The sequence below is a fragment of the Leopardus geoffroyi genome, chromosome C1 (assembly GCF_018350155.1).
Source record: "Leopardus geoffroyi isolate Oge1 chromosome C1, O.geoffroyi_Oge1_pat1.0, whole genome shotgun sequence".
Lineage (NCBI taxonomy): Eukaryota > Metazoa > Chordata > Mammalia > Carnivora > Felidae > Leopardus > Leopardus geoffroyi.
Genome location: NC_059328.1, coordinates 140,577,533 through 140,603,769, shown reverse-complemented (window position 1 = coordinate 140,603,769; position 26,237 = coordinate 140,577,533). Strand labels below are relative to the sequence as shown.

The 26,237-nt window shown below is 36.6% G+C and overlaps 1 protein-coding gene across 5 annotated transcripts in view; it reads left to right on the top strand.

Moving 5' to 3' along the window:
* The window catches only part of MMADHC (metabolism of cobalamin associated D), a 37,835-nt gene that overhangs the window by 8,730 nt on the left and 2,868 nt on the right, over positions 1 to 26,237 (top strand). For 3 of the 5 annotated variants that reach the window (XM_045479769.1, XM_045479772.1, XM_045479770.1), the window contains 4 exons: positions 18,951 to 18,986; positions 20,631 to 20,848; positions 23,173 to 23,278; positions 23,842 to 23,972. In XM_045479769.1, coding sequence (XP_045335725.1) covers positions 18,951 to 18,986; positions 20,631 to 20,848; positions 23,173 to 23,278; positions 23,842 to 23,972 — 491 coding nt within the window. The remainder of the gene's footprint in view (positions 1 to 18,950; positions 18,987 to 20,630; positions 20,849 to 23,172; positions 23,279 to 23,841; positions 23,973 to 26,237) is intronic. The other 2 variants (XM_045479773.1, XM_045479774.1) reach the window with 1 other exon arrangement.

Sequence of the window (26,237 nt, the reverse complement as noted above, 5' to 3'; positions counted from 1 at the left end):
TGCAGGGCTCTGAGGGTGTAGAAGAGGCTTCCAATGCTCTCTCGCTGTTCAGCCAAGGCTTAAAATAAGAACTATATTTGATTTGTTTTCGCCTGTACATAAGTATGCGAATGAAAGTTGGCAAGGCTAAAATCATTAACAACTACTGGAGGTAAAAAAAAAAAAAAAAAAAAAAATTCCTACTGGAGGCAAAAGGAAACTACAGAAGGATTTTGAGTAAGACAAAATCTGGTGCGTTTTAGAATAATCACTCTCAGTCCAGATTAGAGTATTTGTCTCCAACCCGAAGTGGCTGCATTCCAAGTACATTGTGTTGGATTGTTTGTTGTCAACTGGCACCATCGCGTCTCATGTGTCCTAAGGCTGGGAAGTAGATTTCCCTTTAATGCCTTCCCAGTAGTTATGCATTAGCTATCTGATGAGAGGAACTTGCCGAGATTTAGCAGGCACAGGTGAAGCACAGCCCACTATGCCCAGAAGGCTGTGGGAGTCACAGGTGTGGTCCCACATAGCTGATGCTGGAGACCTGCAGAAGCTCCCATTTCACAGTGGTCCTTGTGGTCAGACCTGTTGCTTCTCAGACGCCTATAAACTCCAATTCTTCCACTTCAAGTTAAGGAAGTCACTGTTTCTCTGACCCTCTGACTACCCCTGCTGACGGACCTTCACTTCCAGCTTCTCCCTCCTTCAGGTAAACTGTAAGTCTTGAGTTATCCCCTTAGTCCCATAATATTGTGGCCTCCCTTATCCTGATGGAACTCAGACTGATACACGTGTGTATGAAGTAATCCACTGGATGGAGAAGATCACGTTAAAACTCCTGTTTATATTTATGTTTTAATCTCTCCATGCCATACATTTTATGACTGACATAATGGTGAAAGAGGAAGCATGCACGACTTCTAAAGAAGTCAGAGTGCATGTGTTGAGATGTGCCCAATGTGTGCCCAATTTGTTCACTTACAGAGGTGTGAAGTTTTTAAAATTTGAGAATATTGGTAGAGAAAATGGCCTCAGTCGAGGGACAAAGCTGCAGGCCGAATGTTTAGTCGGAAAGCTATTATAGAAGTCATCCAGGAGAGAATTTATGAGGGTCTGAAGTGAGGATGTGGCAGGGGAAGTCCGGATTGAAGTTGTACTTAGGAGGTAAAATAAATAGGAAGCAGTAGCTGATAGAGTACCTTTGAGGAGGAAAGAGAAGGACACTTCAAAGATGACTCCTAGGTTTGTAGCTTAGGTGCTTCCATTCACAGAGCAAGAGCTACCAGTTGGTTTTGTTTGTCTTTCTTTCCTCTCATCCAGCTCAACAATTCAGAAAAACCATCATCTGCCAAACCCAAGTAGAGTTCATTTCAGGAATGTGAGGGATGGTACAGTATGTAGGAAAACTATCCCTCAACTCTACCGTATAAAAGTTATGAGAGAAAACTTGATCGTGGTCGATGCAGCTACTGTCCAGCCAAATTTCGTGTTTTCCCTTCCATTGTGTGAAGTCATTACCAGGAAGTGATACCCAGATGGGGCCATGTGACTGATTCTTGCCAAAGGAAGTGTGGGTGGTGCTGCTGGGTGCCAACTCTGGGCCAAAGTTTTCTAAGAAGCTGGAGTGCTCCTTTCACACCCTCTTCCCCTTCCATCAGCAGAATTTATTAACAGCAAGGCCCTAGATGCTAATGCCGACACAGATGGAAGAAGTCTGGGCCCTTGAATTACCTTATAGAAGAGAGCCACCTGCCTTAGTGTTACGTGACTCAGAAATAAGCCTTCCGTCATGTTAGACAACAAAATGTAGATCAGCGCATTTGGTAAAGAATGTTCAGTCTACTTTGAAAATTGCAAGGATACTATAGTAGGAGCCCCAAAGCATGCAATACCAGTAAATAATCACTGTTGATACAAAATTTTGGAAAACATATTACCCGCAGGCTTTCTGAATGTGGGGTCCATGCATAGAATAAATTTGGATGGACAACATTACATTTTTCTTTTCACTAACATTCAACTGAAATTTAGCATTTCTTTTCATTGTGAATATAGACAACACATCCTGTGTGATTAGCAGGTCCTGTGACTTGTCACCAACAGAAAACACAGATCTTTTCCTATCACATTAGAGATCTCCCTTGACTTACAGTGGCATTATGTCCAGATAAATCCATTGTAAATTGAGCACATCATAAATTGAAAATGCACTTAATACACTAACCTGCCCGACATCATAGTTTAGCCTCACCTACCATAAACGTGCTCTGAACACTTACGTTATCCTACAATTGGGCAAACTCACTTTAACACAAAGCCTGATGTATAATGAAGTGTTCAAATTTCAGTGGTGGTCTTTATTGAATGTGTATTGCTCTTACACCATAATAATGTCGAAAAATCCCAAGTGGAGCCATCATGAGCTGAGGAGAGTCTGTGTAGTTGTTGATGATATCTCAATACCATGTATAGTTTCACTGAATCAGAATTACAAATCCTGTAACATTAAGCATTCATAAAACACATATATTGTCACAAATTTCAAAAATATTTTGATAAATATTTAAACATAATCAAGTCTTTAATATATGTACTGTGTGCATTTCAAAACATTATGGGGGTGACTTGGTGGTTCTGTCAGTTGAGCGTCCACATTTGGTTCAGGTCATGATCTCATGGTTTGTTGGTTCAAGCCCTTGTCGGGCTTTGTACTGACTGTGCCGAGCTTGCTTCATATTCTCTCTCTCTGCCTCCCCCTGGCCCTGTTTGCTCTCTCTCTCTCTCTCTCTCAAAAATAAATACTAAAAAGATTAAAAACATTCTGAAAAGAGGGCCATGGCATGAAAAAGAAAAAAACACCTTGAAATAATATTTCCTCAGTGTAGCAATGAATATCTAACTTATGACAACACGGTTACAGCTTCCAAACTCTAAATGTCTAGTTTGAATACTAGCTAAGATGTGATAAACACAGAATTATACCAGAGTGAAAAAATCTCATAGTAATTATAACCATCAAATGTTATTAAATAACATAGAAAATACAGGAATTCACCAAACTTTTTCATATTGTATGTTTTGGATACATACACCTAATGTCAGTAATCTTTTTGTTTTTGAGGGCAACCATAGACCTTTAGAACTATTAAGACTACTGTCGGTATGTTTCTTTCTAATTCATTCATCTTATCAATTTATAAATAGTAAAATTCCGGTATTTTTGTAAGGTATTTACAATATTCTTGACCTTCACTAAACCATCTAAGTAGTTGCCTGTGTTGGACAATATATATGATAAAGATTTTCCACTTTATTTATGAATCATGCTGGGGGTTGTAATATTAAGAACTTCAATTTCATCTACATTTTATTAATGATTCTGAAAATAGTGCTCTTTTTCTAAAACCAGAGCTCAATGGCTTAAACTTTAGTTTCCAAAGGCAGCAGAACATAATCTGAATAACTTGTCATAGAATCATGTACCATCATGTCTTTCCATTTATGACCTGAAAATACCTAAAAATATTTTTTCGAATCACTTTAAACACTTCCCCAGGGGCACCTGGGTGGCTCAGTCCATTGAGCTTCTGACTTTGTTTCCATGATTTCACGGTTTGTGGGTTCCAGTCCTGCATTGGGCTCCACACTACCTGTGCAGAGCCTGCTTCGGATCCTCTGTCCCCCTCTCTGTCTGTACCTCCCCTATTCATTCTCTTTCTCTCAAAAATAAATACACATTTAAAAAGTAGTAAATAATCACTTTCCCATAATCAACACCCCTTCCTTCCAATAAAATACACAAAAGCTGTTCCAAAGTGAGAAGCTTAACCAGTGATTTTCATAAGGTAATGCAGTATGAAATATGGGAACTTTAATATGAAAAAACCTAGGTTGGCGTTCCTAGTCCATTACTTAAAAACTTTGTGGCCTTGGGGCACCTGGGTGGCGCAGTCGGTTAAGCGTCCGACTTCAGCCAGGTCACGATCTCGCGGTCCGTGAGTTCGAGCCCCGCGTCGGGCTCTGGGCTGATGGCTCAGAGCCTGGAGCCTGTTTCTGATTCTGTGTCTCCCTCTCTCTCTGCCCCTCCCCCGTTCATGCTCTGTCTCTCTCTGTCCCAAAAATGAATAAACGTTGAAAAAAAAAAAATTTAAAAAAAAAAAAAAAAAAAAAAAAACTTTGTGGCCTTAATAAAGTCATCACAATAGCTGTAAACAAATAATGTGACCTTTACAATGATTTAGCGAAATCTCCACCAAGGGAACTATTTTGCATCAGGTATGACTTTTTAAGGCATGGCTACACAAACACACAGCATCTGTCATTACAAATATGGATACTTATATCACTATTTTCTTACAGCATATGTATGCATCTTTCTAAATTTTTGAATTGGAGTTCTGTTGGATCCAGTGTTCATGTGTTGGGTTTTGAAGTACTGCCCACCTAACTATAGAAAACTACCAATTAACATTTTCTGATGAATGTCCCTGCGCATGTAATGGCTGAATTAGTCTAAAGCAGTGATAACCACAATTACCTAAATTAATGTGCTAGCTGTGTATTAACTGCTAGTGGGAGTATTTCAATATTTATTTTGGATGTTACAAATCGTTTGTAATGGTATTCTTTTTCTTTCTCCAAAGTTGTGGCTAGATTAAGTACTAAAATGTTCTGCCAAACACATCGCCTGAAGTGGTTGTATTATATTTTTAGGGGAATACATTTTGGGGATAATTTTTACTATTTATATGTCCACAAAATTGTACATCTTCACAGATCAGATGATAATAGCATCTGATATTTACTGACCTTTTCCATAGGAAATGGCAGCAAATGACTTATATATGTAATTTCCCCTAAACTTTACAGTTTTCATTAGACGGTGCTACCAGAAACAGAAAGTAATGTATCCAAGTGGAGAAACTTGTGTTAGGCAGAACTCCAAACTCAGGTGTTGTCCAAAGCTCTCTCTTTTTTTTTTTTTTTTTTTTTTTTTTTAAAGGTAGGATACTGCACAGCTCTTTGATTTCCTAATGAGTGTCTAGATACCTGAACTCACCAAATCATGGCATGATGTAATGTTGAGATTTTCAGATTTTCAGAAGCCTCTCCCCCTCTCCCTCCCCATCTCCCCCCTCCCTCCATCCCTCTTCTCCTCCCCCTGTGGCCCTCTCCCCCTACTCACACATTCTCTCTCTCTAAAAAAATAAAAAGTAATTTTAAAAAAAATTGAAAACAATTAGTTTGAGAAGTAGGCCGAGAGATCTGATAGCCCTAAATAATATATAACATCTTTTTCACTTTATTGCCACACCTCTAATTTGCTTGGAGGAATTTGTGTTAACTGTTGTAAACAAAACTTTCGTAACAAAATCCATAAAGTTTTCAGTAGTCTCAATTTTATTTTATTTTTTCTATTCTATAGTATTTTATTTTACTTTATTTCATATTTATTTCAGAGAGAGTGTGCAAGCATGAGCAGGGGAGAGGGGTGCCAAGAGAGAGAATCCTAAGCAGGTTCCACACTCAGCAAGGAGCCCAGTGTGGGCTTAATCCTACCACTCTGAAATCATGACCTGAGCTGAATTCGAGTCAGATGCTCAACCCAGGCCCCCCTTGATAGTCTCAATTTTAGTATTTATTGTGTCTCTGTTGCAGATTCCTTGACCAGTGTTCATGTTTTTTCCAATATGCTAAAACAGTTTTTACCACCTGGAGACATTGTTGTCTTGAATCAGTATAGAGCTTTGGGCTTATCTGCATAAAACTACACTGCATGGGGATCTGTGTTTGATTGTAAGGGAACTGTGGATAGAGAGCAATTAAAGTTACATGCTTATCCATTTGAGATTAATTGCCTCTTCCAAGTCACTAATTCATACCCCCAGTGTCCAGGAGAATTAATTTATTTCCCATGAGTGACCACTTGACTCTGCTAAGGTATTTTAACTCACCTGGGCCTAATATAGAACAAATTTTACACTATATAACTTAGTTACTGCCAAAAACATAGTTTGTTTCCCTGTCTCTTTCCCACCTTGTTTACTGAATGCCAAGACAGTCTTCCTTTTGACCCTACCAATGATTTAACTCTGAATAGTTTCAATCTGGTCATGGACAGTTAAGATTGTGTGACATTAGACGTGGGATTTGTACTATTTAAAATAATTATGTTATTTATTTTTACTCAAGCATAATTAACATACAGTGTTTTATTAGTTTCAGATGTACACTGTAATGATTGAACAATTCTCTGTATTTCTCAGTGCTCCTTAGGATAAGTGTACCCTTAAACCTTTTATCTTTTTTGCCTGAATTCTCACCAGCCTCCCCTCTGGCAGCCACCAGTTTGTTCTCTGTATTTAAGAGTCTGGGTTTTTTTTGGTCATTTGTGTTGTTTCTTAAACTTTACACCTGAGTGAAATTGTACAGTATTTGTCTTTCTCTGAGTGGCTTGTTTCATTTACGATTATACCCTGTAGGTCAATCCATGTTGTTACAAATGGTAAGATCTCATTCTTTTTTAGGGCTGAGTAATATTCCATTGTATATATCCACCACACCTTTTATCCATTCATCTATGAGTGGACACTTGGGTTGCTTCCATATCTTGGCTATTATAAATAATGTTGCAGTAAACATACCAGTGCATGTATCTTTTCGAATTCATGTTTTTGGTGTTTTGAGGAGGAGGGGGTAAATACCCAGTAGTAGAATTACTGTCTCATATGGTAATGCTATTTTTATGTTTTGAGGAACATCTATAGTATTTTCTGCAGTGGCTGCATCAGTTTGCATTCCTACCAACATGCAGGAAGGTTCCTTTTTCTCCACATCCTTGCCAAAATTTGTTATTTCTTGAGTTTCTGATTTAGTTATTCTGAAGGTTTAAGGTGATATCTCACTGTGGTTTTCATTTGACTTTCCCTGATGATGAGTGATGTTGGGCATCTTTTCCTGTGTCTGTTGCCAACCTGTATGTGCCTGGGTGTCTGTTCAGGTCCTCTGCCCATTTTTAATTGGATTATTTGGGATTTTTTGATGCTGAGTTGTGTAAGTTCTTTACATGTTTTGGATATTAACCTGTTATCAGATATATCATTTGCAAATATTTTCTCCCATTTGCCTTTTTGCTTTGTCATATATTTTGCTTTGTCATATGTTGCCTTTTTTGCTTTATCAGTGGTTCATTGCTCCATGCAAAAGTTTACTAATTTGGTGTAGTAACAATAGTTTTGCTTTTGTTTCCCTTGTCTTAGGATCTATATCTAGAAAAATGTTTCTATAGCTAATGTCAAAGACCTTACTGCCTATGTTTTCTTCCAGTATTATGGTTTCAAGTCTCACATTTATGTCTTTAATCCATGTAGATTTTGTTTCTGTGTATTAGTGTAAGAAAGTGGTTCCATTTCATTCTTTTGCATGTAGCTGTCCAGTTTTCCAGCACCATTTGTTGAAGATACTGTCTTTTCCCCAGTGTATATTCTTGCCTGTTTTGTCATAGGTTAATTGACCATGTAAGTGTGGATTTAATTCTGGCCTCTGTATTCTGTTGCACTGATCTATGTGTCTGTTTTTGTGCCAATGCAATACTGCTTTCAATCCTACAGCTTTGTAGTATATCTTGAATACTGGGATTGTTATACCTCCAGCTTTGCACTTCTTTCTCAACATTGCTTTTTCTACATGGGCTTTTTTTTGGGGGGGGGGGTCCATACAAATTTTAGGATTATTTATTCTAGTTCTGTGAAAAATTCTATTTTGATAAGGATTGCATTAAATATGTAGATTGCTTTGGGTAATGATGGAAATTTTAACAATATTGGCTCTGCCAATTCATGTGCATCATATGTCTGTCATTTGTGACATCTTTATTTCCTCAGTGTTTTATAGTTTCCTGAGTACTGGTCTTTCACCTCCCTTGTTAAGTTTATTCCTAGGTATTTTATTTTTGGTGCAATTGTAAATGGAATTGTTTTCTTAATTTCTCTTTCTGTTATTTCATTATTAGTGTACAGAAATGCAAGAAATTTCTCTATATTAATTTTCTATCCTGTAACTTTATTGAATTCAGTTATTCTAGTACTTTTTGGTAGTCTTCAGGGTTTTCGGTATATAGTATCATGTCAGCTACAGACAGTGGAAATCTCACATCTTCTTTACTATTTTGAATGCCTTTTATTTCTTTTTCTTGCCTGATTGCCCTGGCTAGGACTTCTAGTACAATGTTGAATAAAACTGTTGAGTGAATATTCTTAACTTATTCTTGATCTTAGGGGGAAAACTCTCAGTTTTTCACCATTGAGTATGAAACTGAATTTTTCAAATACAGCCTTCATTATGTTGAGATATGTTCCCTCTGAACCTACTTTGTTGAGAGTTAATCTTGAAGGATGTTATATTCTTCAGTTGCTTTTTTTACGTCCGTTCAGATGATCATATGGTTTTTGTTCTTTTTTCTTTTTAATATTTTAAACAATTTAGAAGTTTATATCTCTTTCACATCCAAATCTGTCTAGAAATAGGTTGTGGGGTTCTTGAGTCATTCAACAAAGTTATCAGGGAGCCAAGCTCCTTCCAGCTCACTGCTCTACTAACAGGTGCAGCTCTGCTCCTCCTGGTCCAAAATGATTGCAAGTTGTACAGCCATCGTATGTTGTATTCTAAGCAGCAGGTTGGAGGGAAATGTGCTCTCTCCCTTTAAAAGACACATTTTGAAATATCCATCTAATACTTTCCTTGCATCTCAGAACTTAATCATATGACTTTACCTAGGTGCAAGGGAAGCTGGGAAATGGGGTCATTGAGCTAGGCGGCCAATGTGTCCAACCAAAATTTAGAAATCCTGTTATTTTTTTTTTTTAATTTTTTTTTCAACGTTTATTTATTTTTGGGACAGAGAGAGAGCATGAACAGGGGAGGGGCAGAGAGAGAGGGAGACACAGAATCGGAAGCAGGCTCCAGGCTCTGAGCCACCAGCCCAGAGCCTGATGCGGGGCTCGAACTCACGGACCGCGAGATCGTGACCTGGCTGAAGCCGGACGCTTAACCGACTGCGCCACCCAGACGCCCCAGAAATCCTGTTATTAAAAAAGAGGGAGAATGAATATTGGGAAGCATCTGGACATCTTTGCCTCTTCTCACTACACAGAGTTCCCAGAACCAGTGATGCTTCCTTTCTCCTTGGGCTTATCCCTTGTGTCAGATCCCTCATATCCCTATAGATAAACCCCATAGTCTTCGACCTCTTTGCCTGGTGTAGAAGATGCAGTTTTCCAAAGAGGGCCATACCAATGTCTATCCCATCTCACATGTGTCCTTTCTCTTAATGTGATCTATCACTTTGATTTGCAAATACTGAACCACCCTTGTGTACCTGAAATAAGGTGCATTTAATCATTGTGAATGATTTTTTTAATGCATAGTTGGATTTTGTTTAGTAATTTTTTGTTCAGGATCTTTGCATCTGTGTTCATTTGAGATGTTGGTACGTACTTTTCCTTTTTTGTAGTGTCTTCATCTGGTTTTGGTATCAGGGTAATGCTGGCCTGATGAAATGAATTTGTAAGCTTCCTTCATCTTCTATATTTTGGAATATTTCTGGAACAATAGGTATTAACTCTTCTTTATATGTTTGTTAGAATTCACCTGTGAAGACATCTGATTCTAGACTTCTGTTTGTTAGGAATTTTTTTTGAATACTGTTTCAATGTCATTGCTAGTAATTGGTCTGTGTAAATTTTATATTCCTGATTCAGTTTTGGAAATTTATGTTTCTAGGAATTTTTTCATTCCTGTTATATTCTGCTTTCTGTTGATATATAAGTTTACATGATATTCCCAATTTGTGTTTCGTGTACCTGTGATGTCAGTTGTTATTTCTCCTCTTTTATTTATGGTTTTATTTACTTGATTTTTCTCTCCTTTGGTGAGTCCGACTAAAGGTTCATCAATTTTACTGATGTTTATCAAAGAACTAGATCATGGTTGCATTGACCTATTGTGGGTTTGGCGGGGGTGGAGGTGGTCTCCATTTTACTTGTTTCTGCTCTAATCTGTTATTTCCTTTTTTCTGTTGGTTTTGTGCTTTTTCTTTTCTACCTCCTTTGGATACAAGATTAGGTTATTAGAGATTTTTCTTGCTTCTTGAGGTATGGCTGTGTTTCTGTAATCTTCCCTCTTAGAACGTCTTTCATCACATTCCAAAGATTCTGGACATTGCGTTTTCATTTGATTTGTCTTCATGTATTTTGTATTTCCTCTTTATTTCTTTTAGGCACATTCAATGTTTTCTTTTTCTTTCTCGTCTTCAGCTTGGTTGTTCTCCATTACTGTATCTTCCCAGTAACTGATCCATCCTTCTGTGTCCTGTAATCTGCTGTTGATTCCTGATAGTTTTTTTTTTGTTTTGTTTTGTTTTTTGTTTTTTTTTGTTTTTTTTTCCAAATACTGAGATAACTCCATTTCATTTAGGTCTTGGCTGTGGTTTTGTTCTCATTTCATTTGGGATGTGTAGTCCTCTGTCTACTCATTTTGTTTAACTATCTGTGTGTGTTTCCTCGTATTCGGAAAGTCAGCTTTTTATCCTGATCTTGAAAGTAATAGCCTTATGAAGAAGAGGTACTGTGGTACCCTGTAACACAATTTCTCCTGTTCTCCAGAGCCAGGAACTTCAGGCCTGTCTCCACCGCAGATTGCTTGCTCCCTACTGTTGTGGCTGAGCCTTGTTTGCCTTTTGTCCAGTAAGCTGCAGTGGCCCACTTTGCTTGTTGTGTGCATTTGGTCCCTGTGCTGTCAAGGGGCCAGTCTGGAGCCACCAAGGTATTTGTAGTTGGGCAGCATCAACAGTCAACCAGATGCCTGCCCTCAGTCCATCTGCTGGGGCTGCAGTTGCACTGATTATTGGGGCACTGTCTTTGCAATGCCACTATAAGGTTCAGCTGCTGGGACTGAGTGTGCCCAGGTGTGTGTGATTATCTTTCCTTCTTCCTAGAGCAGGAGTCTCTTTAGAGTGACACAGGTTCTTGCCATATCTGCTTGCAAGGTATTTCATGGCACGAGTTCCTTTGGCAGGATGGCTGCTAAGCGTGGCAGATTGGATAGGGTAGATCTGAAAGGGAGCACTGTAGCAGGGCACATGATGGTAGCAAGACAGGTGGAAGAGTGCTCCTGCTAGTTCTTGCAAGTGGCCTGCTGTCTAGACTGAGGCCAGGATTCTTGGAGAAGTCTCCTAAAGATCCCAGGCTCTTCTCAAATTGTTACTTTTATATTGTATTTCAACTGGGTTGTTATGCTTTTTTTAAGGTTGTTATGCTTCAATTTCGTATCTCTTTCTGCCTCTCTTAGAGCTAAGTCTGCTGATTTTTAAAGTACCTAGAGTTAAGCCTGATTGAAATAAATAAATAAATAAATAACTCGCTCACTCGCTCCTCTGCTTCTGAAAGCCAAATGTTATGCAGACTCATCTTCCTAGTGTAGGTTCTCCCCCCACCCCAAGCCTGAGGTGCTCCTTCTCTATGATTGTGGGTACCCTCTAATTTGTGGTTAGTCTCTCTGCAGGGGTTGGTTCCTGACTGCATCTTTGCCCCTGTTACTCTTTTTGTGATATGGCCCTCTCTGTATGATTAACGGTAGAAAGTCTATTCTGCCAGTCTTCAGGATGTTTTCAGAGTTAATTGTTCTGATATGGCTGTTAACCCTGTTGTGTCCATGGGGCAAAGTGAGCTCAGGATCCTCCTGTCTAGTCATCTTCCCAGAAGTCCTCAATATATGAATTCTTATTGAATCAATAACTTACCCACATCTACAAAGTCTGCTTCTTCTAATCCAGTTTGCACATCACTATCATATTAAGTCTAAAACATTTTCATCATGTTACTTCCTTGATAAACCTTGGTTATTTCCCACTGCTTTCACTAGCATTTCACAAACTGTCCTCAAGCTATGCATCATTGTTCAAGTTCTAAAAACAGTTTTGTGTTTTTTTTAGTTCTATGAGTAGATTTAAGTAAGAATATATATCCTAATATATCCTAAAGGGATTCCACACAGAAATCTTTTTACTTGCAATACATTACTTACGGTGTCACGTAAGATGACCAGGGGAAGAAAACCTTCCCTGGTTTTCTTGCCCTGTTTTTCTTTTATAACTTCATCTCTTATTACTCCCCAGTTTATATATTCTCAAGGCTAACCATATAATGTATCATAAATGAAAAATGTGTCAATCAAAATGTATAGATTGCTGAATATATAAAGAATTTTTATAGAGATCAGTTGGAAACAGACAACCAATAAAAAACCAAAATTTTTTTTTAAGTAGGCTCCATACCCAGCATGGAGCTTGAACTCACAACCCCGAGATCAAGAGTCGCATGCTCCATGTACTGAATCAACTAGGTGCCCCAGAAAATTCTTTTTAGAAATGCATATGAACAGGTATTCCAAGAAGAGAAAACCTAAATAACCAGCCAACACATAAAGATATACTCAAATCTACTATTAATATGGGATATTTCTTTTTTTTAAAGGAACTTAGATCTTCAGTCTTTAAAACTCATCTTCTTCAAAATACCTGAAATCTTTGTTAGAAGGTGGGGGAGAGACATTAAAGTATCCCCCAAACTGAGGCACTTTGAGACCAGAAAACAAAACACCCCAGTTCATACAGTTTACACAGTTTTATTCAGGGTAACTTACAGGTGGGATCAGACAGAGGGCAGTCCACAGCAGCTAAATAGTTATTCTCTGTAAAATCCATACCTTAGTGCATTGATTTTATAGAGCAAGGAGACAAGGACAAAGGTCATTATAGTGAGATCAAAGGGTTTACATGTACTTCAAAGGGCATGCATGCACCTAATTGACAGCTAACCTTCAATTAGATCTTGGGGCACCACCTGTACATCAGAAAGAGGAAAGAAATACTATGTTATCGCTAACAGATTTATGGGAGGCCAGAACAAGTCTTTCCCTGCCCCAGCCTTGTAGGCATTTCTACAATACGTATTTTAATCTCCGAAGAATCTGGAACATGTGGCCCTAAGAGAGGTGATTCAGCAAACATGAACAAAATGAAAGACCAAAATTAGAGTCCATATTGTCAGTACTCCTGCAATGTTTTACTTTGTGAACTAACTCAAGTCAGTTTTAATGGCTATCTAGATCTAGCCTTATTGGCTTAGTGTGATCTGCAGATCAGTAGCATCAGCATCATCTGAGAATGTGTTAGAAAGGAGGAATCCTGAGCCCCACGCCAAACATTACGAATCAGATTCTGCGTATTAACAAAGATCTCAGGTGATTCTTAAATACTTAAAACTTTGGGAAGTATTAGACTAATTTGGGTTGAGAATCATGAGACAGGGTCTGTTAGTCGTGAAAGAAGTCCATGATTGATGGGTGATGTCTGTCATAGGTCTGCAAAAGGGATATGGTAGCACTTTAGATCTAGTGGTGGGGCAGCCATTCTATCATACCCATTTCTACTCATTTAGTTCTAGCAAAGTATTAAAAAATAGTTTTATTGTCAACTAATTCTGCAGCAATTATCCCTTTAAACAAAACTGCTCTACTTTTTTGTTTTATTTTCTACTTTGTTCTTTTCTAGATCTTTTTATATTTTTCACAAGGTAAGATATTTGTCAAGATTTAAGCAATGTGCTGTGTTCTTCTGTAAGAATTTAATCCATATTAACTCCTGTGACTATAAACAGGACATTAGGTCACATTGGTTGATATGAGATTTTTTTTCCCAGTCTATTAATATTTTGTGCCCTCAGGTAACTGCAGTTGAATGGCCCTCTCCAAAGGTAACCACTATTAAGTTCAGTATCTTTTAGATCTTTTTTCCTGTATTTAAAAACATAGGGACACTTGTGTGGCTCAGTCAGTTAAACTTCTGACTTCAGCTTAGTTCATGTTGTCACGGTTCATGAGCTCAAGCCCTGCGTCAGGCTCTGTGCTGACAGCTCAGAGCCTGGAACCTGCTTTGGATTCTGTGTCTCCCTCCTTCTCTGCCCCTCCCCCACTTGCACACTGTCTCTCTCAAAAATAAATAAGCATTAAAAATTAAAAAAAAAAAAATTCTCTCTCTCCGTCTACCCTTCTCCTAGCTTATGTGCTCTCTCTTTAAAAAAGAAAAATAAACTTAAAAAATAAAAGCATAAATGTAAGAATGTAGAATAAATGTCACATAGACTATTTTTGACTTACCTTTTTCTTTTAATGTGTCCTAGACTTTGTTCAACATCAGTAAGCATTTATTGTATTTTTTTAATTCAAATATAATTAATATACAATGTTATATTAGTATCAGGTGTACAATATGATTTAAACCAAAAAATTTGGTTTTCTATACATTATTCCCTGTTCATCACATAAGTGTACTCTTAATTCCCTTCACCTATTTCACCCTTCCCTCCCAACCACCTTCCCTCTGGCAACCACCAGTTTTCTATATTTAAGATTCAGTCTCTTTTTCCCCTTATTTGTTGCTTTGTTTTTTAAATTCCACATAAGAGTGAAATCATACAATATTTGTCTTTGACTTATGTTGTTTATTATTATACCCACTGCATCCATCCATATGTTGCAGACAGCGAGATCTCATTCTTTTTTATTGTGAAGTAATATCCCATTGTGTATATATACACCACATCCTCTTACCCATTCATCTGTTGATGGACACTGAGTTGCTTCCATATCTTGGCTATTGTAACTAATGCTTCAGTAAGCGTAGGGGTGTATGTATCTTTTCGAATTAGTGTTTTTGTTTTCTTTGGTTAAATACCCAGTACTGGAATTACTGAATCATATGGTAATTTTGTTTTTTTATTTTTTGAGGAAATTCCGTACTGTTTTCCACAGTGACTGCACCAATCATATGGTAATTTTGTTTTTTATTTTTTGAGGAAATTCCATACTGTTTTCCACAGTGACTGCACCAGCTTGCATTACCACCAACAGTGCATCTTTCACAAGTGTACCTTTTTCTCCACATCCTCACCAAATTTATTATTTCTTCAGTTTTCATGTTAGCCATTCTGACAGACGTAATGTGATATCTCATTGTGGTTTTTGATTTGCATTTCCTTGATGATTAGTGATGTTCAGATCTTTTCATGTGTCTTTTGACCATTGTCTTTGGAGAAAATGTCTGTTCTCTCCATGTTTTAATTTGATTTGGCAGGGCAGGGTGGGGGGAGGCAGGTGTTTGATGTTAAATTATGTAAGTTCTTTATATATGTTGTATATTATTATTCTCTTATCAGAAACATTATTTGCAAATGTCTTCTCCCATTCAGTATGCTGCCTTTTTGATTTGTAGTCCTTTTGTTGATAGTTTTCTTCACTGTGCAAAAAAGCTTTTTATTTTGATATAGTCCCAATAGTTTAATTTTGCTTTTGTTTCCCTTGACAAAGGATATCTAGAAAAATGTTTCTGTAGCTGATGTCAAAGCAATTACTGCCATTTTTTTTTTTTTTCCTGCCTGTTTTCTTCTAGGAGTTTTATGGTTTCAGCTCTCACATTGAGACCTTTAATCCATTTTGAGAGTATTTTTGTATATGAGAAAGTGGTCCAGTTTCATTTCTTTTGCATGCAGCTAACCAATTTTCCCAACACTATTTGTTGAAGACTATCTTTTTCCCGTTACAAATTGTTGCCTCTGTTGTAAATTAATTGACCATAAAAGTGTGAATTTATTTCTGGACTCTCTATTCTGTTGCATTGATCAATGTGACTGTTTTTGTGCCAGTGCCATACTGCTTTGATTACTGACTTTGTGGTATATCTTAAAGTCTGGGATTGTGGTACCTTCAGTTTTGTTCTTTTTCACAATTGCTTTGGCTGTTAAAGGTTTTTTGTGGTCCCACACAAATTTTAGGATTATTTGGTCCTGTTCCGTGAAACTTCTGTTGGTAATTTTGGTAGGAGTTGCGTTAAATCTGTAGATTGCTTTAGATAATATGGACATTTTTAACAATATTGGTTCTCCAAATCCATGTGCATCACATATCTTTCAATTTGTTTGTGGAATCTTCAGTTCTTTTATCAATGTTTTACAGTTTTCAGAGTATGAGTCTTTTACCTCTCGGTTAAGTTTATTCCCAGGTATTTAATTCTTTTTGGTGCTATTATAAATGGGATTGTTTTCCTAATTTCTCTCTCTCCTTTTATTAGTATATAGAAATGTAACAGATTTCTGTGTGTATAAACTATATACACACATATATATATTGTGTATATATATATGTGTGTATATGTATGTATGATGTGCAGTTGCTGGTGTGTGTGTGTATATATACACACTTATGTGATCCAGCAATTGCACATCTAGATGTGTACCTAAACAATCCAAACATACTAATTAAAAGTGATACATGCACCCCAATGTTTATAGCATTATCTGCAATAACCAAATTATGGAAACAGCCCAAGTACTATTAACTGATAAATGGATAAGGAAGATGTGTGTATGTATATGTACATATATATATATATATATATGCAATCGAATACTGCACAGCCATAAAAAAGAATGAAATCTTGCCATTTGCAGTGACATGGGTGGACATAGCATTTGCTAAGTGAAGTAAGTCAGAGAAAGACAAATACCATATGATTTCACTCATGTGGAATGTAAGAAACGAACAAAGCAAATTTTTTGGTTGCTGATTCAGTGTCATTGCTAGTAACCAGTCTGTTTATATTTTCTATTCCTGATTCAATTTTGGAAGGTTATTGTGTTTTTAAGAATTTATTCGTTTCTTGTAGGTTGTCCAAATTGTTGGCATATTATTTTTCCTAAAACTCTCTTATAATCCATTGTGTTTCTGTGGTGTCATTATTTCTCCTTCATTTCTGATTTTATTTGAGTCTTCTTTCTTTAATGAGTCTGACTGAAGGTTTATCAGTTTTGTTGTTCTTTTCAAAGAACCAGCTCCTGGTTTCATTGATGTATTGTTTTTTTAGTCTTCATTTTATGTATTTTTGCTCTACATTATTTCCTTTCCTTGGCTTTGTTTGCTCTCCTTTTTCTAGCTCCATTAGGTGTATGGTTAGGCTGTTTGAGATTTTCCTTGCTTCTTTAGGTGGGCCTGTATTGCTGTATATTCTTCCCTCTTAGAACAGGTTTTTGAGGAATCTCAAGATTTTGGACCATTGTGTGTTCATTTTTATTTGTTTGCATGTATTTATTTCCTCTTTGATTTCTTGGTTGACATATTCATTGTGTAGTAGCATTTTATTTAGCTTCCATGTGTTTGTATTCTTTCCAATTTTTTTTAACCTTGATTTGTAGTTTCAGTGTTGCAATGAGAAAAGATGCATTATGTGATTTCAGTGATTTTGAACTTTCTGAGACTTGTTTTGTAATGTAACATCTTTTGAGAATATTCCATGTGCATCTGAAAAGAATGTGTATTCTGTTATTTTTGATTGGATGTTCTGAATGTAGGTTAGGTTCATCTGGCCCAGTGTGTCACTCAAAGCCATTAGTTCTTTGGTGATTTTTCTGGATGATCTATCCATTGATGTAAGTGGGGTATTAAAGTCTTCTATTACTGTATCGCTGTCACCTTCTTTTTGTTAATACTTGTTTTATGTATGTAGGTGCTTTCATGTTGGCTGCAAAAATATTTACAATTGTTACATCCTCTTGTTGGACTCTTCCCTTTGTAGTACCCTTCTTTGTCTCTTTACAGTCTTTCTTTTAAAGTCTATTTTTTTTCTGAAAGAACTATTGCTTCCCCAGCTTTCTTTTCACTTCCATTTGCATGGTAATGTTTTTCCACCCCTTCACTTTCAATCTGCCTGTGTCTTTAGTGAGTCTTTTCACACAGCATTTAGGTGGATCTTGCTCTTTCATCCATTCACTCACCCATCTTACTGTTTTGATTGGAACATTTAGTCCATTTACATTCAAAGTAATTATTAGTATGTACTTATTACCATTTTGTTAATTGGTTTTGGTTGTTTTTGTAGTTCTCTGTTGCCTTCTCTTTCTCTCTTATGGTTTTTGGCTTTCTTTAGTGATATGCTTGGATTTCTTTATTTTTTGCGCATCTATTATAGGTGTTTGATTTGTGGTTACCATTAGGTTCACATAGAACATCTTATATGTACAGCAGTCTACATTAAATTGACAGTCACTTATGTTTGAACCCATTCTAAAAGCATGAAGTTTTTACCCATCCCCACATTTTATGTGTGTGATGTCATACTTGACATATTTTTATTTCTGATTTTAGTGACTGATTTTTATAGATATAATTGATACTACTTTTGTGTTTTAACCTCCATACTGGTTTTATAAGTGATTAATCTACTACTTTTATTGTTTGTATTTACCTGTAAGATTTTTTCCTAATTTTCTTATTCTGTGTAATGGCCTTTTCTTTCCACTCAGAGAATTCCCTTTAAATATCATGCCATTCCTTTCTGGCCTGCAGTGTTTCTGCTTGGAAATCAGCTGATATCCTTATGAGATTTCCCTTGTATGTAACTATTTTCTTTGGAGGTTTAAAAATTCTCTTTATCACTCCTTTTTCCATTTTAATTACTATACGTGATGTTGTGGACCTCCTTCAGTTGATTTTGCTAGGGGTGTTCTCTATGCTGCTGGATCTAAATTTCTGTTTTCTTCCCCACACTTGTGAAATTTTAAGCCATTATTTCTTCAAATAAATTTTCCATTCCCTTTTCTCTTCTCCTTCCAGGATCTCTGTTAATACAACTGTTATTATACTTGATGGTGTCATTGAGTTCCCAAAGTTTCATTTTTTTTATTTTTTTTTTTTTTTTATCTCCTGTTCAGTGTGGTTGCTATTACCTTGTCTTTCCAGTCACTGATCCATTCTTCTTCCTCCTCAACAATGCTATTCATTCCCCACAGTGTATTTTTTATTTCAGTTGTAGAGTCAATCTCTGACTGGTTCTTTTTATATTTTCTGTCTCTTTGTTGAAGGTCTCAATGAGATGCTACACTCTTTTCTCGAATCCAGTAAGTATATTTGTGAGCATTTGAAATCTTTAGCAGGCATATTTTTTATCTCCATTTCATTTAGTTGTTTGCTTGGTATCATCCTGTTCTTTCATTTGGGACATATTCCTCTGTTTCTTCATTTCTGTGTTTGTTTCTATATATTTGGAAAGCAAGATACATCTCTCTTGATCTTGAAAGTAATGGCCTTATGAAGAAGAGATCTTGTGGTGCCTTGTAGCACAATGCCCCCTCTTCTCCAGAACTGGGCATTTTAAGGTTGTCTTTTATGTGGGTTTGGTGTACCATACTCTTGTGGCTCAGCTGCATTTGCCTTCAATCCATTTGGCTACAAATGTCCATTTTGCTTGTGTGGGCAGGGTTTGGTCCCTGTCCAGTTCAGAGCCTGTTTGGGGCAGGAAAGGGCTTGTAATTGGCAGCATCAGTGATCAGTCCAGATGCCTACTTTCAGCCCATTTGCAGGGGCTGCACAGAAGTGCAGGGTACTTTCTGTTTTGTTTGAGAGGCTCTTTTGGTTGGTGTGACCAACAGATGAAATGTCTGTCAGACTAGTGTGTGTAGTCATCTTCTCCACTCGCCATGGCAAGAATCACTTTGGAGTGATGATGGTCACTGTCAGGGCTGCTTCCAGGATGAGAGACCTTGCCAGAGCTGTGTTGCAGGCACTCTTGCCCAGTGGAGCTGGTTGAATGGATTAAATCAATGCAGGGGTGAGCATGCGGTTGTTAGCAGGCTATGTGGAGAGTGTTTACATTGGTTCCTACAAACGTCTGGGTATCTAGGCTGCAGTGGGAGTGAGAGGAATTGCACCTGCCAGCTCTTGTGTTCTCAGAGAAGTTTCCTACAGATCCTTGTTTTTCCAACACTTCAATACAGGTTGAGATTAGTTTAAAAAAAAAATCTCCTTCATGTGTACCTCAGGCACTTTTCAAACTGCTGGTTCTATGCTGCCTCTAAGTGGGATTGTTTGTTACATTCTCTATTTAAGGGTGAGAACTCAGTTTCCTATCACCCTCTGGCTCTCCCAGAGCTAAACCCACTAACTATAAAAACTCTTAAAGTTAAGCCCCACTGAGTTTCAAAGCCAGATGTTATGGTGACTTGTCTTCTCAGTGTGGGTCCCCCAAGTCTGGTATGGGGTCTGTTCCTCTCCCTTCTCTGTGTTTGTCTCTCCTCTTTGGGGTTAGTCTCTCAGAGTAGTATGGTTTCCAGCTGCGTCTGTGCCCCTTCTACCCTGATTGGCCTCTTCTCTATGATTAATTGTGCAGTCTATTCTGCCAGTGTTTGGCTTATTTCCTGGTTTAGTTGCACTGATATGGCTGTTAACCTAGGTGTTTCTGTGTTAGGGGGTGAGCTTAGGATCCTCCTCTGCTGTCTTCCCGGACTCCATCCAAGATTTACTATATTTTTTTTATTGACTATTAGGTATTACATAGTATGGATTACTGTACTTTATTAAATCCTTCTCCTTAGAATTGACTTGCCTATGAGCTGAAAACAACACAAAACTAATTTATATTCACACAGGAAAGCAAATTCCAAAGATCTATCGGTTTTATAAAAAATACCTAATTGGAAGAAGAGTATTCTTTCAGTCCACCAATGCACTTGAGAAAATGGATTCATTTTGTTGTTCCTCTTCAGGCTCTCGAACAGTATGGCCTGATGAAACTATGGGCCCATTTGGACCTCAGGATCAGAGATTCCAGCTTCCTGGGAACATAGGTTTTGATTGTCACCTCAATGGGACTGTGTCACAGAAGAAAAGCCAGGTTCATAAAACTTTACCTGATGTTCTAGCAGAACCTTTATCAAGTGAAAGACACGAGTTTGTGATGGCACAATATGTGAATGAATTTCAGGTAAATTGTTAATATCCTTTATTCTGTTTTTCTAATTATTAACACTATTAATTTCTGATGACTGTGAGCATGTTACTTGAATTGAAAAAGTTTTTAAAAACACCTACTTAATTCCAACATTCTCAGAAACAACATATATAGTTTTTAAAAACTTGGCACTGTTCTATACATAATGTTGGCTATATAATTTTACTTTAGATTACAGTCTCTTTGGGGTCGCTTGGGTGGCTCAGTCAGCTGAGCATGTGACTCTTGATTTCAGCTCAGGTCATGAGATCAAGCCCCATGCTCAGTGTGGAGCCTACTTAAGATTCTCTCTCCCTGTCTGCCCCTTCCCTGCTCACTCTTTCTTAGGAAACAAAAATAGGAAAATTAGATTACAATCTCTTAAGTAAATCTTCAAAAATACATTGTGTAATAACTGCTTATTCAAATATAATTTATTTATTTCTATATTACTAGAAATATAGATTCCCTGTTTTTCACTTTTATAAATAATTTTTTTGTGGAGCAAATTCCAACTAGATTTACACTCCTAGGCATTTAAAACTTAAATGCCTGAGAACTCTGAAATTCTTGAGATACAGTAAACTAAAAAAGATAGACTTAGAAAAATCAACTTCTGAGGTTTTTTTTTCTTTTTTAATGCATTTTTAAACTGGTATTGCAGGGGCAACTGGCTGGCTCAGTCGGTAAAGCATTCAACTCTTGATCTGGGCATCTGTGAACGCAAGTCCCATGTTTGGCATAGAGCTTACTTTAAAAAAAAAAAAATTAAAACAATAAACAAACTGGTATTGCATTGTTGCTCACCTAAATGGAAAGTTACATGCAATTCAGAGTGTCTGCCAAACTCCTGATCCTCATCATTTTTTGAATTTCTGCGAAGTTTCAGGCTGTTTGATCGAAGCCATAATATTAAGGAACAGCCCCTCACAATTACTATGGCTTATATCAGGTAACCTAACATTTGGAGACAGTTGACCTCTCTTGACACTTTTCTGTCTGCCTGCCAAACATCATTATTGCTTTAAAATACCCTAGATTTTATATGTCTAATATTTAGGGGTTTTTCCACCCCTCTGAAAACCTGTCCTCACTCCCATGTTATCAGTAACATAAGTGACTTAGTCATTCTCTCACTGTCCCAAGATTAGAATTCTGCCAAACTTGGCTCCCCTCTCTCCCATATCTCCATATAGAGTGACAAAATTACAATGCTTCCATCTCTGATGTAGCTTTTTAACTATTTGTGTCCTTTCAGTCTCACTAATAAAGCCAGAGTTCAAGGCCTCCTTCTCTCTCCTCAGTTCTTAGAGGCATTATAGTGAGATGGACTATGGAGATAGGATAAATTTGGCTTCACAGGTGTTTGCTCTTTCACTTAGTTTTTTGACCTTGAGAAAACTACTTAAATGTTTCTTTATATGTAAGATGGGGATAATAAAAATACCTAGCCCATAAAGTTGCTATGAGGATTAAATGTGAAAAGGAACACAAAACACTTAAATACACTAAGTGACCCGTAAATATTTTAATTGCACCATTCTCTTTAACCATTGCATATGCTTGCACTGTTTATCTCTTGCTGGACTGTTTTTTCCTCCTCAGTTTCTAACCTGCTTTACCTAGTATTCTTTACAAACCACATAATACACATTAATTAACATGCAGCTCAAATATGAGGATTTCAACCTTTTCCTGATTTCCCCCAGCAAAGCATTTCCCCATTTAGACTGCCAAAAGACTTTCTTTGTAACTCTGTAGCACTTTTCATATTGCATTACATTTATTTGTTCATGCTGATTTTCTTCTACTAGCTCTTTTATACCTAAGAGTGAAGACTGGATTTTTTTTTTTTTTCTTTTTAACCATTGTAGGGCTGCTCTTGTTAGCTGATGTGTAGTAGGTGCCCAGTAAATTTCAGATGAATAAAAGCCTCATCCTGTAGGAGAATTTATGTTTAATCATGTTATTTTGTTAGTGCTATTTTCCCCCATTTTACAGGTTATAGTACAAAAGAAAGGACAAGTAGATATCAAAGTATCAGACAGGGTAACGTTGTAAGACATAGTCATGGCATTTTAGTTTCTTAGCGAACTTCTACTCATACCAAGTCTTAGAATATTAATATATTTATGTGTTCATTTTTAAATTTTCAAATCTTTATTCATCATAGAGAAAAGTTTGGGTATATAACACCATTACCCCACAGCCAGTTAACTAGAATTATTTCTAAAACCTTTCCAGGAAAGACAAGTTTATAACAGACCATATATTTTATTTGAACTCCAGATTTTATTTATATTTCTCATTCTTCTTAGGGTAATAATGCACCTGTTGAACAAGAAATCAACAGTGCAGAAACTTACTTTGAAAATGCCAAAGTAGAGTGTGCAATCCAAACATGTCCAGAATTGCTGCGAAGAGGTATATTGTGCTTTTATACATTTTTACACTCATGTGTACTACTAGGCAATGTCACTAATTTTCTAATGTGTTAAATAATGTATTCCATAGGAATTGTAATACTTTGTAACTTAATACTGTAATGTGTCTGGTCAGAAAAGATTACATGGCCGAGGTAAGGTCTTCCAAATGTCCCCTGACATCTGACCTCATGCTGGCATTAGATAAGAATAGAATTTTTAGTAACTTTTTCACTGAAGTTATTCTCCTTTTTATTACAGCTGTAATTTCTTGAGCTAATACATAATACTGAGAAAAATCGTAATAAACTTTTTTTGAAAATTGTAAGATCAATAACAAGTAACCTTTACTTGCTGTTCAGAATTGATAGTAATATTTCAGCCCATCCAAGAGCTGAAGTTAATTAAAACTTCATTTCAGTATCCATTCCAAAAATAATGTGCATTTATAAATCCAAGTTGGTATCACAATAATTTAACTTACTCACCATGTTTCTAAAGAAGTACTTTTATACACTGCTTCTTACAACAAATTCTCCCTGAAATTTTTATTGTTATTTATAGATTTTGAGTCACTGTTTCCAGAAGTAGCCACCAACAAACTAATGATTCTGACTATAACACAGAAAACCAAGAATGATATGACTGTTTGGAGTGAAGAGGTAGAAAATGAAAGAGAAATGCTTTTAGAAAAGGTAATTCTTGGGGCCTCCTGGGTGGCTCAGTCAGTTAAGTGTCTTGACTCTTGGTTTCATGTCAGGTCATGATCTCACAGTTCATGAGCCCTAGCCCCATGTCAGGCTCTCTGCTGACAGCATGGAGCCTGCTTGGGATTTCTCTTTCCCTCTCTCTCTGCCCCTCCCCAACTTATGTGTGGTCTCTCTCTCTCTCTCAAAAAAAATAAACATTAAAATTAAAAAAAAAAAAAACATTTTCAATTGCTGACAATTTTATAATCTTATTTAAATACCAACATTTTAAGGTGATGGGTGTCTTTTTAGCCTTTATTCTCTGCTAATATATTTCAGTACTAAAGGACTTTTACATCTTTTCTGAGCATAAAAATGCCATGACTTTTTTGTAGTTATCTTTGAAAAACTTAGATTCTGTCCAGTAGTTCAATTTTTAAAAATTTATATGTTTTAGGAAAATTGAAAAATACAGTAAAAATGGCAAAAAAGTAAAACTCTTCATATCCGTATCTCTCTTTAAAGCATGTCAAGTAAGGGGCGCCTGGGTGGCTCAGTTGGTTAAGCATCTGACTTCAGCTCAGGTCATGATCTCACGGTCCATGAGTTCCAGCCCTGCATCAGGTTCTGTGCTGACAGCTCAGCCTGAAGCCTGCTTCAGATTCAGTGTCTCCCTCTCTTTCTCCCACTCCTGCCTCACACTCTGTCTCTGAAAAATGAATTAAACCTTAAAAAAAAATTGTTTTTAAAGCATGTCAAATAAAAAGTGGAAATTACTCCAGTGTTCAAGGAGTAATCAGTAACTACATACAGCACAGTGATAACATATTATAGACCCATATTTTTTTTCCTGTCCTTTTAACCAGGTGTTTTGACACCCTTCCATAGCATTACACATAGATTTCATACTATGTAAAATCTGCATAAAATTGCATGGGCAAACTATAAATTTTTAATTACTTTAAAAATTCCCTTAGTAGTTTATAAATTCAAAAAACTTTTTCTATTATAGGCAGTGAAAAGTATGTGCATAAACATGTATGCCCAAATATAAAATCGGTAGATTCCTAAGTAGGGAATTACTGAATCCGGGGGTAATTTAAGTTTTGATAGATGGTGCCAATTTGCCCACCAAAGAAGATTCTCCTTGTATGTATCCTGTCATGCTAGCTTACCCAGAATATTAGCGTTTCTTTTCATTTTCACCAACCTGAAAAATGGTAAATGCTAACTTAAAGTCTTAAGAGTTTGATGTTGGGTTATATCAGTTTCTACAAGATAGGAAAACATTTCTTTGCCCGAGTGACAAGTCAAGATTAACTCCATTAGGCGCCTTAGCTAACTATAATTGAAAAAATTCCCTTTACTAATTTTCATGTAAGATATTAGGAACTATTTTATATTTTCCTTATGACTGGATGTATGGTTCTTTTCATTAGTAAATTATAATTCACATACTCAACAGAATGTTGTGGGATAATGACTTCATCGTACTAAAATGTCCCACATACAGCTTTGCTAATTAAATTTTATGTAGTAATAATCATGAGCAAGTTATATGCTAGTTAACAAGGAAGTTACAGAGAGGGCAGGCCTTAAGACATTATCTGATTTTAAAGAGATCTGAATTTAGAGAGTTGAAATTTAAATAGGCAACTCAGACATTTTCTATTTACATATTAAGGCAGTATCTAACATATACATTTACCATTACTATCATTTAGTCACTAGAGAGCTCTCACATGTGCATTGAATTATTGGTCCTAATTTCTCATCAGTTAAAGATTCTGAGCCTCATTTGATACTGACCCCAGTATAGTTGTGAGTTTTTTGTAACCAGTTTCAGGGCTTTGAAATGCCATATTATTTTTAATTTTATAATGATTAAAGCTATTTTCTACAAAAAAAAAAAATTTTCTGTTTTAGATACATTAGTGGTTATTTTAGAACCACACGTAGTTGACTGTCCAGTTCTTGTTCAAATCTGTTGTAGTTTTTTTCCACCAGATGTCAGTGTTTGCTGTTGATGTGCAGAAATCTAAAGAGAAATACGTAAACTGATTCTTTTTATGATACTTTGGGATTCTTTTAGTTAACTTTTACAAACGTTTGTATTGTTTTGTTCTCCTTATAGTTTTGTGTATGGCAGATCTGTTCATTAAATTGATATATTTTTTAATTACTTTTCTAGACCATATTCAGTAGTTTTCCTAAGAAATAGGATTAATGAAATGCAGTAATATGTGTAAATATTGTGTGAAAGTAACCAAA